At 55.3% G+C, this 17,246-nt stretch overlaps 1 protein-coding gene across 4 annotated transcripts in view; it reads left to right on the forward strand.

Moving 5' to 3' along the window:
* Positions 1–14,432, forward strand: part of FUBP3 (far upstream element binding protein 3) — a 48,796-nt gene extending 34,364 nt beyond the window's left edge. For 2 of the 4 annotated variants that reach the window (XM_039862869.1, XM_039862870.1), the window contains exons 11-17: positions 277–377; positions 2,311–2,452; positions 6,121–6,281; positions 7,059–7,132; positions 7,448–7,528; positions 7,740–7,835; positions 7,873–8,443. In XM_039862869.1, the coding sequence (XP_039718803.1) occupies positions 277–377; positions 2,311–2,452; positions 6,121–6,281; positions 7,059–7,132; positions 7,448–7,528; positions 7,740–7,835; positions 7,873–8,419 (1,202 nt within the window). In that variant the 3' untranslated portion in view covers positions 8,420–8,443. Of the gene's footprint in view, positions 1–276; positions 378–2,310; positions 2,453–6,120; positions 6,282–7,058; positions 7,133–7,447; positions 7,529–7,739; positions 7,836–7,872; positions 8,444–10,630; positions 10,703–11,977; positions 12,106–13,108 lie in introns of those variants that run through there. The other 2 variants (XM_039862871.1, XM_039862872.1) reach the window with 2 other exon arrangements.
* The last annotated feature ends 2,814 nt before the right edge of the window (positions 14,433–17,246 follow it).

Here is a 17,246-nt window from a genome sequence, read left to right on the forward strand (position 1 = left end):
TCAACTTTGTTTTCCTCGGCCTTCGTTTGCTTGTTTTTAGTTTTGTTTGTTTCTTTAATGGTATCTTTCTTAAATGTCTGTATTTGCAAAAGTATTGGCATGGACCATGCAAAAAATGTAGCGTACACATCCCCCCCTCTGGAAGGTGCCCCCGGTCGGGTGGTGTTCTTACTGCTGCTTTGGCGCTGGCAGGAATATCGATTGCACATCCGATTGGCCTCTGTCTCTTTCTAAAGTCGGGCTTTTCCTAGTCCCACCTCTCACCTTGTTCCACAGATGATGGCATTAGTCCAGAGAGAGCTGCACAGGTCATGGGACCCCCCGATCGATGTCAGCACGCAGCGCACATCATCAATGAGCTGATTCTCACAGCCCAGGTGGGTCGGCTCTGTGGAGTTCAGACACGTCACCTGGAAAGGCGGAAAGTGCCAAATGGGGCTCTCGGGCAGTGCCACAGAGCAGTCGCCCCTCGGGGCCACGTTGGAGACCAGCGCTCTTGTCAGTTCCCTCCCTCTGGGTTGATGGCCAGCGCCTTGCTGCAGCTGTCTCTCCCTCTCGCCGCCTCCCTCCCCTGTTTTTGGGCTCCTTTATTACTCTTCTGCCTTTATTATCCCGGAGTCTAGTTTTTCTTTACACAGTGAGTTGCTGGCTGTTTAAACTGTTATAGTGCTGACCTCCAAGTTTCAAACAGTTGTGTGTGTTTAGTGTAAAACCGTAAGTAAAAGCACTTCGGGATCCTCCAGAGTCTTTGGGACGTGAACACGCTTGTGTGGTATTAGCATCTCCGCCTGCCGCATTGTCAGTAACGCTGGGGAACCCCTGTAACTGATGATGGGTTGGGGTGCCCCCGGGTATGGAGGACTGAGAAAGTCTGAGAACAATCGGAGAAGCAGGCGATTGGAAACTGTCCTCCCAGCTCTGCTATTAGCCATGTGACCTTGGACAAGCCTTTGAACCTCTCTAGGCCACATGTTCTCAGCAGCAAACAGGGTTTTGCACCAGATGGTGCTCCCCACAAGATCCCCTAAGTCATATGTGCTGAAGTGGCAAATTTATAGACCCCACCCCAGATCTACTGAATCAGAATATCTAAGACAGGGGTTTGGATCTCGATTAGAGTCGCAGGCAGTTCTTAGGATGCGACAAGTTCAGGGAAGAGTCACTAAATGATCTCTCAAATCATTTTTAGCAGAGTTCATGCACCCAGAACTGCAAAGGCTGTGAGACGGTTAGGAGGCCGCCTGGTTGGAGACCGTGGCATATCCAGAAAGCTGGCTGCGTGCGTGTACCTTTTCCCCTGAGTCTAAGTTACCTTGTTGACTGTCATTTGTTGCTCGTAAAAGCAGAGTGCGGGAAGAAAGCGCTCGTTAGCTCCGCATTTGCTGGTTTAGATTCTGGGTAAATGTTCAGTTTTCTCTTAATCAGTGCAGGCAGGCTCTTTCAGACGTGTCTCCACCGTTTCGAACGTCTGTTCAGTTTCTCCCTCCCGTGACAGAGCGCAGCTCACTCAGGTTTTCCCTCAACGTTTGAAAGATCTAAATGCAGCTCCAGAGGGACTCGGGACAAAGGCCGGAATGACCATTTATTGCCCTCTGATGAAAGGAATCTTTCTCCGTTAGGTGTCAGATGTGGGTTTTGCTCTCTGCTGGGGGGACAGTGCGAGCACCTCAGACTCTTCTCCACACAGTGCGCTTCAGTCTAGCTTGTTCCCTCTCTCTTCTGGGGACAACTGGTTTTTCTCTAAAACCCTTTTATCCATGTTTGCTGGTCGGATTGTGGGGTGTTCTGACTCGTACAGCAGCGTTCGAATTGTTCTTTATAGCAGCCTGGTTACGGGGCGTCAGAAGTCATACGTTGTCTGTCTCTCAGGTGTCACAAATGCCTGCAGCCTTTCAGCATCTAATAAATGACTCCTGGTAGGCTCAGCACGTGCGAGCCCCGGGAAAGGCAGCCTCAGCGTGGAGAGGAAAACCAGCCCTGAACTTGTAGATGGGAGCCCAGCAGTGCAGACTTGGGGGAAGGGGCGTCGGGCTGCAGAGCAAGGCGTTTATCCTTGATTGCCCGTTTCAGTCGGGTCCGTCTGTGCTGTTAGAAACCACGTGCGTTCATCCGCACGTGTCGTCTTTGGACGCGCCTCTGATTTGTGTTAATTCTGGTTTTAAAGAGCACTTGAGAATCTGAAATGTGGAAAGGTGCTCAGGTTCTCATGTGTGGCACTGATTACATCCTGTCACTTACCCTCCTCCCTGGAGACGAAAAGTGCTAGTGACAGTGGCAGAAATCTTCACTTGAGCTTCCCTTCCCTCCCAGGAAAGAGATGGCTTTGGAGGCCTCGCAGTAGCCAGAGGAAGAGGCCGTGGCCGTGGCGACTGGAGCATGGGAACCCCTGGTGGCATCCAGGAGATAACATACACTGTGCCCGCAGATAAGTGTGGCCTCGTCATAGGCAAAGGTAAGAGGCAGCTGCTGGGGTCTTTATGCTTCTCCAGCTGTTCACCTGAGAGCAGACAGCTCACGGATAATAACCTCCAAAGCATGACGTCGGGTCTGTTTGCAGCGCTCGACTGAAGGTGCCAGGTCTGTGGCATCTGCTGCTCTCTGCAGGAGCCCTGCTTGGCGTGGATCTTCTCCTGAGCGGAGGCAGAGCGCGCGGACAGACGTAGTGAAGCAGCTTAGTTGTTGAAAGGGCGCCCGGCACAGGGTGACTGTTGGCCTCTGTCGGTCGGTGGATGGATGACTAATTAACTCGCCTCTAAAGAATTTAGAGGAACAGTCAAGATAATTTCCCCAAGTGAAGATGGCTCTCCGATGTACGTCACTGTTTTCCTTCCTGGATTTGGGCATTTGGTCTTTATGGCCACAACGCGGCTTTGATTCTTTGAGCACAGTGACTGCGAGTAACAGACACCCTGTGGAGGGCAAGGAAAATGCATTTGTCAGTTGTTTCTAGGCACTTTAGAGAACGTTAGGTAGAAACCCTCATTGATGGCTGATGTGGCTCCTTCCCACCCTTCAGTGAGAAGCAAGGGAGAGAGCAGGCCGATTTCGAGGCCGCTCCGGCTTGTTCATCTGGGCTGGCCTTGGGACTGAGAAATGCTGCTGGAAGGCGCCTGCGGCCCACGGGCCCCTCCCCTCCCCCAGCGGCAGGCTGCGCTCCCCTGTGCGCTCCAGGCCAAGCCCCGCTGTCAGCTGGGGCGGTCCATGTGGAGCTAAGTGTTATGTTTGAGTAAATAAGTCTCCTCACAGTTTCTCCAGTTTCCGTGATTTCCAGCCACCTCTTAGCTGTCAGAGGTGACTCGTATTCCACGGAGCCTGGTTTGGGACTGTCTCCACCACTGAAGGCCAAGGCCACCGCAGCCCCTCGCGCGAGCGAGTGCAGGGTAGGGCTCCCTCTTGACCCTCTCTCGCTCCTCCCAGAGTCTGCATCGGGCCCTGCCCCGGACAGCGGGTTTCTGTGCTCTTCCATAGTGTTCATCTGGATCTGAATCGCCCTTTAGATGAATAATCTCAGGTGGTGGGAACAACGTAGGTTTGTTTTAATTTCCTAGCAGAGTGTCCACGCTGATGAGTGTTTCGTGGATATTGTTAGCTATGGCAGGTCAGACACTACCCACGCCGACGGCTTGGCTGTCGTGAGAGTAAGTCCAGCTGACGCCTGTAGGTCGAGCTCAGAGCTAGGTTTCTGTGCCTTGCGAGAGCCCTTTTGTCTGCGAGGTTTTCATGTGAACATGTGTCTCCTCTAGACACTGGCGGAGCCTGGCCCTCTTCCCTGTGACAGTCCTTGTAGTCACTGAATCCTCTGTGTTCCCAGGACAGCTTCTCATAGCTTACCTTCTGCAAAGTCATCCCCAGTGATTCCCAGAGGGAGCAGTGACAGATACTGTGTCCATCGCTCAAGTCCCAGCCTTGAGAAGCCCAGGAAAAGTTTTGTTGGCGGGAGGTGGGGCTTTCTGTACCCCCCGCAGAGGGCTGGGTATGCCCACTCCTCCTCCTTGGGAAAGGCTGGTGGGTGAGGGGGAGCCAGCGAGAGGGGAGAGGGAGCCACACGCAGTCAGGCCCTGCTCCCCTGCTCCAGCCCTCGCACAGACGCTGCGCCCCCCGGGCCCCTGCCGGATTTCCATGATAAATACCGCAGTGGTGACAGATAGTGTGGCCATCCCTGCTCTTGTCAGCCGGGCCTTTTAGCAGGTTTGATTAATTGCTTTACGATTTCACATCCAGCCGGGGGGCCACTGGTGGGTCGCTTCTGTCCCCCATCAGGTGGGGGACTGGAGCAGGCTGCTGAATGAGTCTATAGACAGCCACCATGTGCCAAGCTGGTGACCTCATTTTGAAGGAAGATGAACTTAAATTAACTCCTTCCGGCCCCATGCAGTTTTGTGGGGCCTCCCCACCTCATTAGCATGCGCCCGGGGCCTCAGGGAAGAGGAGCTGTGGGGCTGCTGGTCCCTGCGCCCACGGGAATGGGGCAGGACTCGTGTGGCACCCGTGGGGTCTCAGTCTCCGACGCGCCCGCCCTCTGTGCTCTGGCCCCGGAACGAGGTGGCGTCAGGGCGGGTCTGGGAGGAGTCCTCCGGGTGCTGGGTGGGTCATGGCTCTTCAGTGCTCCCCAAAACGCTGTTGCTGAGGAGCGGAGCTGCCAGCTTTCATGGCGCAAGAAGAGAAAGTCCGCGCCCTGTGAATAAAGGGCGGTGGTTGCTGCCAGGGATTTCCTGTGCTGCTCGGTGCCGTCCCCAAGGCAAGCGTGTTTGCTCGAGGCAGAACACAGGGACACTGTTCTTCAACTGTCGCAGAACTTTTAAGAAAATCGTGCACACAAGGCTTTGGTCTGCCGACATCTTTTTAATTTGGTTTTAAATTTAAAACCGTCCTGAACTCAGCTGACATAACACCCAAGCGACGTTGAACAGGGCGTTACCCAAGTGTCCTCGCTCGCTCTCTGGTTTCCTCCCCAGAGGGTGAGGGCCGCTCGCACCGCCTTCTGGAAGGACAGCTGGGCCCAGGCTACCGCTTTGCCTCTGACCCTTGCGGAGTCCCATCGAGAGGACGGGGTGTCCCCTACTCACCTCCTTGACGGGCCGTTCAGCTGTGGCCCTCCGCAGTGGAGATGGAGGGCAGGGTAGAGTGTATAGAGGATTGTGGACATGATACAGGGAAATGACAGGTGTCATGTGGGGTTAGTTTGGACTCTGGGCGGTGAGGAGTGACACAGGCTGGCCTTTAGTTGTCGTTTTTGATCAGTGGGGGCTCCCTGGCTCCCTGCACCGGATTTTCCACAAGATTTTGTCATTTTCCAGTTTTGTGGACGCTACACGTTTTCCTTGTGTTCTGGCTCCCCCTTAATCGAGCAGAGCTGATTCTCGTAAATTGTGTGAAATTTCAAAAGAAGAATCAAACCATTGTTTGGCCGGTGGAGCTTTTGTTACGCAAATTTCATTAAGAGACTGGGACTCTCACAGGTCTTTCAAAGAGTCCAACTAAATGTCCGAGCCAGAGCCAGCTCCACCCCAGCCAGCTCCACCCCGGCCCCTGCGACCCCCATCACTGCCTCTGTCTAGCCCTGGCCCGCCCTCAGAGGAGGCAGGGACTTGAGAAGTGACAAGATGGGACATTAAAGGCCCACATGGGCTCCGGGCATTGTTGGGGGCCGTGGCCGTCTGTTTGACCCGTGGAGGGAGGGAGAGCAGCAGCGCGGTGGCCGTGCTGGAGCTGAAGGCCCCATTGTACCATGGAGGGGCCGTCAGGCCGCCATTCTCGTGCTGAGAAGGACGGAGCGCCTTCCCTGGGCCGAGGCCTCCGGCTGGGCGGGTGCCCTGGTGGCGCAAATCTCCGAGCCACTCCAGGCCCCTACTGAGGACACGGAGACGAAAACCAGCAGGTGCCACTCGGTGGTGTCTGTGGCCTCAGCCTGACCAGAGAGAAGGTTCCGGTTCTGATTTTTGCCAGCGGGAGGGCCCTGGGTTTGTTAGAGCCTGCCCGAGGTGAACAGGAAGGACTTCACCCCTCCGGCGAGTGCCGAGTGCGGAAAATGCCCTTCTCTCCCCTTCTGGAGTGTTCCGTAGGGCCCTGGGGTTCACCATACTTGCTGCTTATTCTCATCTCGTGTCCTCCCATCTGCAGGGGGTGAGAACATCAAAAGCATAAACCAGCAGTCGGGAGCGCACGTGGAGCTTCAGCGGAACCCCCCTCCCAACACCGACCCCAGCCTGCGAGTATTCACCATCCGGGGGGTTCCCCAGCAGATCGAGGTGGCCAGACATCTCATAGATGAGAAAGTTGGCGTACGTACAAGGCCCTTTCCCCACCCGGCTTACTAATGGCCGGGTTTTCTGGTGGATGTCCAAGGTACCTGTTTTTCCCTAGAACCTTGTACTTCCTGTGCCTTTCAGTGCTCACATCACGTGGGGGCACCCCCTCCCGCTCTGCTGAGGGGGAAGATTGGGACCCAAGGGTACCAGGGCCAGGCCCAGAGGCGATGAAGGAAGCCTTCTGGCAGAACTCATCGAGGCCACCGCAGCTCAGGCCCCAGAGCCGTGTCCCCTGCAGGCTTAGCTGAGCAGCTGGGGCGGCAGCAGCCGTCCCCCAGCACTGCCCTGGGACCCCCATGGCACTGCCCTGGTGGCCAGCCCTGCAGGCAGCTTTCATTGACTCTGGCTTTAGTTTCAGGCACCTCAAAGCAGATAAAGAAAGGGAGTGTTGATGGAGGACAGATTGGCCACTGCTTACCTCAAAGGGGACGTAGAATGGCAGAAAGAGCCGTGGGCCAGCCTAAATTGACGGGAGAGTCAAGCAGGTTGGTCCCTAACCCCAGGGTGACATGCTAGGGCAAATGTGGTGGTGCCAGTATTGGCTGTGTGGTGGTATCGGTCACTCGAGGGGCAGAAGCCATTTCTGCAAATCAAGTCCGCTGTGGGGAAGGAAGGCTAGTGTGAGTGCCATAGGGTATCTTTACTTCGCTTGACTGTCTCCCCGAAAGCTGTGGTTTGCCTTGGGGGGGCCTGGGCAGAGGGCAGAGGTGCATGTGACAGGCGGTTGAGAGTCCTTCTCTGCCACGACAGGGTGCCGGTCTTGGAGCACCTGGAGCCTTTGGACAGAGCCCTTTCAGCCAGCCACCTGCTGCACCTCATCAAACGTGAGTCGCTTCGGGAAGATTCCGTCCCTCTCTCCCACTCTCCCTCCCAAGAGGGCCTCCTTTCCAGCTGTTTCCCGGGAGTGTCGGCCAAAAGCCCGCAATCCTGGGTGCGGGCGAGAGTCATCTTTATCTCTCACCAGTCTGTGGCTCGCTGGGGTGAGAGCTTTCCCGGAGGACAGAGGGTCTTCTGGTCCCCGCCAGCATCCCCCAGGGGAGCTCACCGCCCTGGGGCCCTGGGGCCGAGGGGCCGGAGATGTTTGCAGAAGCTTTGGGCGGGTCCTCAGGCTTTGGCTTTGTTTTCCCGCTGTCTTTCAGCACCTTCCCTCCCCGGAGCTCAGGGTGCTTCCCGAACATGGCTGCTAAAGTGAACGGAAACCCCCACAGCGCCCCTGTGAGGTCGGTGCCCTGCCCTCACTCCCCACATGGTTCTGTGGGGACTGGGTCGCGGTCACCTGGCCAGTGCCAGCGAGGACCAGCGGGCTTGCCTGGCCGGGGTGGGGGGGGGGGGCGGTGAGCAGCGAAGAGACAGGGCGATGGCGGGAGGTGCGCCCAGGTGAGGAGGGGGTGTGACAAGCACTGGAACAGCTGGCTCTTTTCTCCTGCACAGCGGTCCTCCGGCCTTTCTCGCCCAGGGCTGGGGCAGCACCTACCAGGCGTGGCAGCAGCCCACACAGCAAGTCCCAGGTGAGTTTCTTGGCGTCAGGTGGGACTGTGCACGCCCCCACGGAACGGCAGAGGGGCTGCTGGGCCCACAGCGCTCTGTTCCAGCTTCTGGCCACCAGGCCTGGGACACCCTCTCCCGGAGGTGTCAGGCAGCCTCTCGGGGCATCAGGCATGGGCATCGAGAGCCCCCCGCACGGGCCCCACGCGGGGAGAGCGGAGAGAGCTCGTGCACAGCGGGCGGCGGCTGTGAAACGGCACCGCCTCCAGCGGCCCCGTGCTCTCCTGGGCCACCTTCTCGCACCTTTCTGTCCCGTCTGCTCTGTCTTCAGTGCTGTGGGCTTGTCACTTTTGTTCCCCAAGAATGGGTCAGTAAGGTCTGCGGGGCGTGGGAAGGTGTGGTTTGACCTGAGCCCCCCCTCCCTCCGGCCACAGCTCTGCCCCCACCCTGCTCTCCCAGGCGTCCCTGTCCCTTCCCACCGTCCTCCCCCCCACCTGCCCCTGCTGGCTGGGGCCCTTCCCACTCCCCTCTGGCCTCAGGATGACCACCTCCCTGTCCTCTGTCCAGGCCATCCTGGCTGGACAGGGGCTTCTTCTCTCCCGAACTTCTCGGAAAGCGACGATTAAAGAACCAGCTCTGCTGAGAAAGTGTAACAGCGGAGGTTCTTGTGGGCCAGTCCGCCCCACTCCCTACAGCCCTCTCCCCACTCCTGCCCCCACTCCCCACTCCCCTCTCCCCTGCCCCCATGTTAGCTATAGGAGTCTTTCTTGAGTTTCACTGCTGGGGAGCCCGTCTTGCGTAGCCTGCAAACACCAGGCCAAACCCTGACCTTGGGTTACTCCGACGTCCCAAGGGCCCGCCCGCCCGCGTGTGGAAGGCGGTCTTCAGCCCTGCACTGTGTGTCCTGCACGCCGGGCTGCAGGACAGGCCTCGCGGCCTTGCTCATGGGGACTCAGCCCGGGGTCTGGCGTGCTCCCCCTTGCCCATTGGGCAGAGTGCTGGCTGAGCATTCCTTCCCCAGGACCCTGGTCAAGGTCACAGCTAGATGAGCTCCCTGGGGGGTCTGGAGGCTGCTGCTGTGCAGCCTCAGGCACAGTCACCTTCTCTGACCTTCTCTGGGCTCATTTTGTCGTCTTTGAAATGAAGGGCTTGGATTCGATTTCTGAAGTAACCGTGAACTCTGAAATTGCATGGTTGTATTTTTTTCTTCTTCTTTCCAAACATTTTCTTATGGAACGTCTCACACATATAGAATGTTCTAAAGAAGTTCACCGTGAACTCCTGCACACCACCTAGATTCTGCATCCCCGTTTCACTGGGCACGCTTTATCCCAGAGCCTGCTTGCGTGTCATGTCCTCCTGTTCCCATCCCATCAGAGGGCGCCCCCAAGGTGTAAGGTGTTGTGGATCGAGTTTGCATTTGTCCAGTTGTCCCAGACAGGACCTGTGAGAGGCCTTTGACTGGGGAGTCTTTATGCTGAAGCCCAGGGGGACAGGTCTTTCTCCATGAGGCACAGACCCCGGGGGGACGCGGTCCTGCCCGCCTGCGGCCAGACGGCCCGGAGGAGTTGGCAGAGGCAGGCGGGAGGAGCCAGAAACAGGAAACGCCTAGGGTTTTGCCCCTGTTCACCAGCTTCCGTCTCGTGATGCTGAGCTTTGTCAGTTTATTCGGGGGAGTCGAGAATTGAGAATTTGTTTTGGTCAGTGGAGTCTTGTTTGTAAGGAGAATCTCGCTCGCCCACACCCTCCATGTCTGAGGGGAGAGGCCTTGCTGCCGCATCCCTCACACCCAGCCTTCCCCAAAACCGGATCCTTCTGCTCTTAGCGTCCTGGTCTGGCCCCGTCCTGTCTTGGCGGCAGAAGGAGGAGAGGGTCTTCTTTTGCACCCCTCCCCGCCATGTTCCCTCCCCAGCCCCACACCAGGGCTGTCCTCAGTCGTCCAGGCATTCACCAGCGGGGAGGACACGTGGCCGTGAAGCGTGTCCGCTCGCGCGTCCACGCTACTGCAGACGCGATTCTAACACGAAGACACTGAAGGGGCCTTAACAGGTGGACACGGCCCTGGCCCGACCTTGGCAGAAAGCAAGGTCCCCGCTTGTCCTCGGTTGTCGTTCAGCTCTGTGTGTGCCTGGGCAGGCAGCGGCTGCTCTGCCCCCCACTCCCCCACCACCTGTCTTTACTGCCCTTGTCACTTAGGGAGCTCCCGCCACTTACGCGGGGGTGCGGAGGGGGCGAGAGCAAGGCCACATCCTTTCCTTTGTCCTACCCCAAAAGGCAGGAGGCTGGATTGCATCAGAGGCTTGTTGTGGCCGTCAGCCCTTGACTGTGGGCCTCGTAGTTGTCAGCACCTTGAGCACAGTCTCTGGACTGTCCCCCTCACGTTTGCTCCAGAGGTGAAGCTGCCAGTCTCTGAACAGAAGGGCCAGGTAGAGAGTACCCGGTGCCATTTGGACCGTGTTCCTTTTGAAGGCTGATCCTGGGGGCTAGTCGGTCTGGCCGTCGGGGCGTCGGCCTCTGCCCACCGTCTGATGGGCTCACGGCTGCTCCCTGTCGTTGTGCTGGGTAGTTGTCCTGGGGCGGCAGCAGTCTGCCCAGTCCCCGCCGCGAGGGGAGAGGGGCTCTCACCGCATGCTCCCCCCCAGCCCTCCTGGGCGTTGACGCATCACCCCCTCCACCAGCCCGCTGCTGCCTTCTTCCCAGGCCACAGGGCCTGCGCAGGCTGGACAGTAGTGGCCAGGGCGAGCGAGCGAGCGCAGTGCAGCCGCGTGCGGCCCGGAGTGGCTGGGCTGGGGGCCGAGGCGGCCCGAGGCCTGACTGCTTTTGTGTTCTTCGCACAGGCCAGCAGAGCCAGCCGCAGAGCAGCCAGTCCGACTACAGCAAGGCCTGGGAAGACTATTACAGAAAACAGAGTGAGTGCGGCGGCCTTCCTGACAGGCAGGCCCCGGTCACAGCTCCCGAGCCCGCAGACTTCACGGTCCATGGCCCCTGTCACCATTCTTTCTTCCACGTGTGCCTGTGTGACTCGGTCTCAGTGCTCACCTTTGTCTCCCTCTGCCCCTCTGTGTCAGACGCGGAGTAGCCTTTGCCTTTGGGCTTCACCTTCCCCCCTCCTGCCCGTTACCTCCCCCTCAGGACTCCACAGGGCCTGGAGGTGGGTGTGCTGCCTCAGCCAGAGGGGAAGGGCACTGGGGACCGCTGCCTGGGTCCCCTCTAGAACCATGCGGCCAGGATGCAGACCAGCCGGTGTCCTGTTCCCTGTCTTTCCACCGCCGGCTCTTTTTGGCCATTTCAGGGCAGGTGAAGACGAGAGAGATGTTGGAACATCTCTCAGGGAACAGAGCCTCGAGCTGGAGCGGGTGCTCAGGTGTTTTTCTTGAGTAAGCTCATTTTCTTAACTGTGCCAGAAACAAAGTCGGTCTTTTTAAAAAGAGGAGCAAAAAGGCTAACAACCACCGAATAAGTTCAGGTGAATCGTTTAAATTAGTACTAAATCTTCTGTGTTTATAACCAAAACCGCTGAACCAGGAGGGCGTTCTGGAGTTGTGGGAAGAGGCGTTTCTCGCGACTCTTGTCTGAGATGTTACTTGCTGGTTGGAAGAGCTCAGGTCCAAGGCTGGCAAAGAAAGTTCATCCTGCCGTTTGGGGTCACCTGGAGCGCCTGACAAAGGTCCAGGTGCCCGGTCTTCCCCAGACCTCCCAGTCCAGGCCCCCAGACACGCAGGCCCACGTTTGCAGCCCTCCGTGGGGTTGATGCCTGGTGCGGGTGCCAGGCACCCCAGCCAGGCCCTCCCTCTCTCTTCCTCCTTTCCCTCTCTCTCTCGCTCTCTCCATCCCTTTCTCCCTTCCCCCTTTCTTCCTCCCTCCCTCCTCCTCCCTCCCTCCCTGACCGGGCAGGCAGGGCAGGCAGGGCAGGCAGGGCAGGCAGACGCAGACTGTGGCTCTGAAGAGAAGACACTGGGAGGCCTTGCATGGCAACGACAGGCTAACCGCACTTTCTGCAGCCAGCGCCCGGGCCGGGCCGTGCACCCTGCCCAGCGTCACCTCCTCCAGTGCCATCCAGATGGGGAGCGCATCAGGCGCTTGTTCCAGACGCCTCAGAGTCTTTGGAAAGGGACCCTCCAAGTGTCCTTCACCTGCCCTGCGTGCGTCTGCTCCTGCTAACCCCTCGTTTCCTTGGCCTTCAGGTCACGCCGCCAGTGCCGCTCCTCAGGCCAGCTCCCCGCCAGACTACACGATGGCCTGGGCGGAGTACTACAGACAGCAGGTCGCTTTCTATGGGCAGACGCTAGGGCAGGCCCAGGCCCACAGCCAGGTGTGTAGCCAGGCCGAGCACTGCGAGACCTCCCAGCCCAGCCCCAGTCCCCTCCTCCCAAGACCTCTGTCCATCTGACCCCAGGCATGGAGGGACAGCTCGGAGGGCTGCAGCCATCCTGGCCCCCTCCTCGCCCCAGAGAGAACAAGTTTTGGTCCACGCGAGAGAGGGCAGTTGGGCCACCCCTCCAATGGAGGGCCTGGTCTTCCCTCAGATCCAGGTCATGTGCCAAGTGGCACTGTTTCTCCTCTGGACTGTGTCCCCAACTGTAAATCAGAGTGCCAAGCTTAGGTGACTGCAGGCAAGCTGGGCACTGCGAGAAGGGACTGTGGAGCTCACGCCCCACTACTGTTCTTGAAGAGGGTGGCATGGCCAGGCTGTCACCCCCGCCCCTGGTCAGCAGTGAGGGGTGGCGGGAGCCAGGCCAGCCCATACCCTCGGAAGGCGGAGCAGGGCAGAGCGCCAGGTCCTCATCCTGCACGGAGGCCTGGAGGGCTCTGTCCAGGCCAAGGCCAAAAACAGATTTCCTGTTAACGGGAAGAGGGCCAAATGCTCCCACAGGGCGTGTTTCGGGTGACCTGAGGCCAGGTCCAGTCCCTGGGGACAGCATGTGACTTATCAGAGGCCCTGGACCTCAAGCTGGTTGGCCATCTCACTGCCAAATCGGCCGTTTGTGCCTAGGCGCAGCAGAACGAGATGCCCGGGCTGGTGGGCGACGGAGGAGCAGCGCTGCGTGCTCACTGCCCTCTCTCCCCGCCAGTGCCCCCTGCAGCTCACTCCCCTCTCTCCTCCCCAGTGTCCCCTACAGAAGAGAGGCCTCAGGGCCGGGGCTTCTGAACCCCGGGAAAGGTGCTGAGACACTGGCTGCTTGTTACGTGTCAGCTGCCGTGGAGCCAGAGTGGGGAGGGTGACCTGTCACCTCCCACAGGCTGAGCCCCAGACCCAAGACAGGCACTTGAGAGTTCGCCACCACAGGCTAACTTCTGCCCCCTTCCTTCCGCAGGAACAGTAGGACAGTGACCTGCGGCTTCTCCACCCCACACCCCCCAAATCATCGCGAGCGAAAACCTATTTGTAACAGAGGTTTTTAGATTTTCAAAGCATTTGATGAAGAGCCTTTGTTTTGTTCTGTGAAACACTATATTTAGATTAACAGAATTTTTCTAAAAATCGGGAAATTAGTTACTAAAAATTGCTGATAATTTTTGTTTCATTATTTTTGTTTGTTATTTCAAACTTGGAAGCTCTGGGATTCTTTTTTGGAGCAATAGCTGCAAATCCAGGCACCAGGATGTGCCTCAGAGCGTGACATTTCAACCTGGTGTGGCCTGTGTTGTTTTGCATGTCTTTTTATTTACAGTTTTTTTCTGTTGCAACAGAAAGTGGCTTGGAAGTCTTAGGTGGTATGTAACAAATTGTTTTAAAAAATTTTTAAACAGTATTTAAATATTCTTAAATGTGTAAATTCATTAAGTGTTTTACTTCTAATTTCTTGTATCTTGGCTGTCTGGTTTTATTGCATTTTTTAAAAAACAACTATTATGTATTGTAATTAATTATGTGAATTCTGAATTGAGACAGATCATTGTATTGCTGTCCAACAGGGATCGGGAGGGGGCATTTTATAGGGTTTGTATAATTTCTAGAGTTCTAAAGGGTAATATAAAAATGTGTCATGTGTTTAGCATACGTTTTTTTCATGTCTCCATTACCGGTTGCAATTCTGTATCTAAGACCTCCAAGCTTGTTTTAAAAACAAAACAAAAAACCTTTCTCTGTTCTCTCAGAAATATAAATACTGTTATTTTTAATATTAAAAAGAAATCAATATAACTTTTAACAAACACTGTGGAACATTAAACCACGTCAAAGTGTAGTAGCTATTTTTTAATTCCAAGGTGTTCTTTGCTTTTTTCTTTTAAATATTTTTTAATTGTCAAATTAACTAGATGAAGAAATCTAGTATTAACCACAATTATGAATTAAATAATTTTGATTTAATAAAAGGGATAATGATTTCCAATGTTTACTGTAGTGTATCTTGTACAGATAACATGTATTTTTAAAGGAAAAACGGAATCGAAGCTATTTTTTCTTGCATTTTTAATTGACCTGAGGGACATTCCGTTTGAAATGTACTGATGTTAACAGTTTCTGGTTTTTTCTCCTTATTTTCTTTATAATGCTTGAAATGTCTAACTATTAAAAAAGGCAGTTGGAAATTGTTATGCATGTTGTTTAAAAAAAAGTGTTCTTTTTATTTGACTGACAATTCATTTTACACTCTATATAATAAAATTTCCACAAGACATCTTGTGGGCAAAGTATTTGTAGTCTGTTTGGTTTCCATTTGCTCGTCTCCCTCTGCCCCCTGCCCCCGCCCCCCGAAATACAAAGTGAGGATTCTCGCGGTTCTTAGCTGATCAGCCTGACTCGATACACAACCTAGGTTGCTAGCTACTTCGTTAAGCTAATTTTATTTTAATGGCTTTGTATAATTTGACAGTTTGACTTGAGAGCCTTGATTACCGTCAGCCCCTCTTACCTGTCACATCTAAGCGTCTCTTGACGTGGGTGTGACACGGAGAAGTCAATAACAGTTTCCTCAGGCGGAGGCGCTGTCATTGTGAGCGGAGCCGGAAGATCCATTTAAGGGTGTGAGGATGAAGAGGCGATCGGCCGTGCAGCCGGGTCGGCCCATGTTCCCGTCACTGAGTCGGCGTGCCCCCCTCGTCCCTCCACACGCTTCCCCAACGCCCGCCCACGAACCTAGGACCTCAGGTGGTCTGGGCCTAGCGCGGCCGCCACCTTCCACAGTTGCCTGGCAGGCATTTCTCTGGCTGCAGCTGCCTGTGACGCACTCCCACCCTGTCCCCAGCGCTCAGCCTGTGGCTGTGTTGTAAGTGGCATTCGGTCTCTCTTCAGCCCTGTGCCCACTGTGGGACACTAGGTTGCTGGGAGAGCTGGAAAGTGCCAGCAGAGGTGCTCGTTTTGTTGTTTTCATTAAGGAAACATAAAGCGGGTGTCCTTACCCACAGGTTTAAATCCTGGAGGGTCCTCTGGTTTCAGGACATGCATGCCATGACAGTGTGGGTCGTGGACTAGAGGGATATTGAGGAATAAAGACCAGCCTTCCACTGGCCCTGGACTAGAGGAATATTGAGGAATAAAGACCAGTCTTTTTCCCTCCTCTTCCTGTCACTGGAAGCAACTGGCTTTGGGCTCAGCTTTCTACTTCAATATATGAACATGCCCTGCCTCTGCTGCTGGCTTTACACGTGCGTCATCTCTTCATTTAGATGTGCACTGCTGTTAAGATCCTGTTTAGAACTGTGTCCTTAAGGGTCATGTGCGTGTGCGTCCGTCCCTCCAGTTCTGGTCCCTTTTTTCTACCCCAACCTCTAAAAGGAGGGGAAAAAAAGCATCTGTGGCTCCTTTAGGCCAAAAAGGGGTGTGGAGGGCAGCCCATCTGCAGCCATTCCGAGGCCTGTTGAGAGCCGGAAGACAAAAAGGAGATGGGGCATCTTTAACTACACCTCCAGAGAATCGAGTTTGACGTTGAGAAATTGAATAGTAAAAGCCACTTGAAAAGAAGGAGGGGGTCAACCAAGAGGAGGCATAAACGCTGATGATGGGGATGGGAATTAGGGAGAAGGCATTACAGAGAAGACTTCCTTCTAATTCATCTTCCAAGCTCTGTGCCAAAACAGCATTTGGCATGGTTCACAAGGAGCGATTGTGTGATAATGAACCCTAAGGTGTCCCTTAATTGAAGACTGAGCATTGCGGTTTGTGCCAAGAGTCATAAATGGTGCAGGCTTGCGGGAGGATGCATTTTCTTAAATGTATCGGTAAGTACAGATTAGCGCTTGTCCCCAGTGAAATGCCCATACTATAAATTATGGAAATCTCTCTCTCTCTCTGATGCAACCTTTTATTGAGGGGGGGTAGGTGGGGTGTAATACAGCAGGAGGCAGGGGGGAAAGTTTGCAAGCATATGAAATTTGGCCTCTCATTAACATGGCGCCCACGGAAGATGGTTTTCATCAGCAGTCTGGTGTCCTGGAAGGCTAAAGTGCTCGAAATGTACCAAGTTCAGCGATTGTGTTCCATTAGGAAAGCTGCATGGTCATCACTGAAAGGACAGTCTGTGTGTTTAAGGAGGTGGGGGCGGGGCCGGTGCCCAGTCTATCTTCATAGCTCTTGCCCCGCCTCCCACCCTCCACCACATGTGCACACTTGGTCTCTGCCAGCTGCCCAAGTTCACTATTCAAGGACCCAGCTGGGCTGTTCCCAGCCCACCGAAGAGCTTGGGCTGGGGGTGGGGAGTTCTCTAGCCAGTATGCCTCCATCGATATCCCTGACCTCTCATGAAGCAGGAGACACTGTCTTTCCAGTGTCCCTCTCAAATGATGACCATCCATGATGTCCTACAGCCCCATGGTAGAGTTGGCTGGGGCACAGATGGCACATTGCAGGGCCTGGTCCAAGAGAGGACGTTGGGACATCATGGAGACTCAGCTTCTAGCTGGCTACAGCGACATGGTTTCCTGAGCCCCACTTTTGGCCCACTGGGGCCCAGCTGGGAGTTTTTAAGATGGGCTAATGCAAATGGTCCTGACAGATTCTCAGAGATTAATGGCCAGAAAGTGGCTTGACACTCGATTCCACAGGGGGTGCTGGCCCTGGGTCTGCATCTTGTGTGGGGAGGAAAGGGAAGTGAAAATAAACCATTCGGACAATGGGAATCCTCGCTGGCCTCTGTCCTGGGGGCCTTTCGGTAGCATCTACCTGGGAAGTTCCGGCCCTTTCCAGGAATCTCCCTTCGTGGGGGTCTTCACAGCCTGAGCGGTGGACGGGCCTACTCTTCTCATATTACAGCAGAGGGTTCAGGGGCAGCAGATAAGTGCGTAGGGGCAAGTTTTATGCCAAATTCTATGCTGTGCTTCGTCTAGGTCTTCAGTTGAGAGCGTAACAGCTGCCCACAAGGGGTTCACCGTCATGTAGAGGCCACTGCAGTTGCCACAAGTGAGGTAGTTGATAGGACAGAGAAATGGCTCTAAAAAGTTAAGCGTTGAGTGCCAACCATGGGCCAGACCCTATAAGTGCATTACAGTCAATCACTTTTTTTTTGAATGAAT

This window comes from Pteropus medius, unplaced genomic scaffold (genome assembly GCF_902729225.1).
Source record: "Pteropus medius unplaced genomic scaffold, Ma_sr-lr_union100, whole genome shotgun sequence".
NCBI classification, from domain to species: domain Eukaryota; kingdom Metazoa; phylum Chordata; class Mammalia; order Chiroptera; family Pteropodidae; genus Pteropus; species Pteropus medius.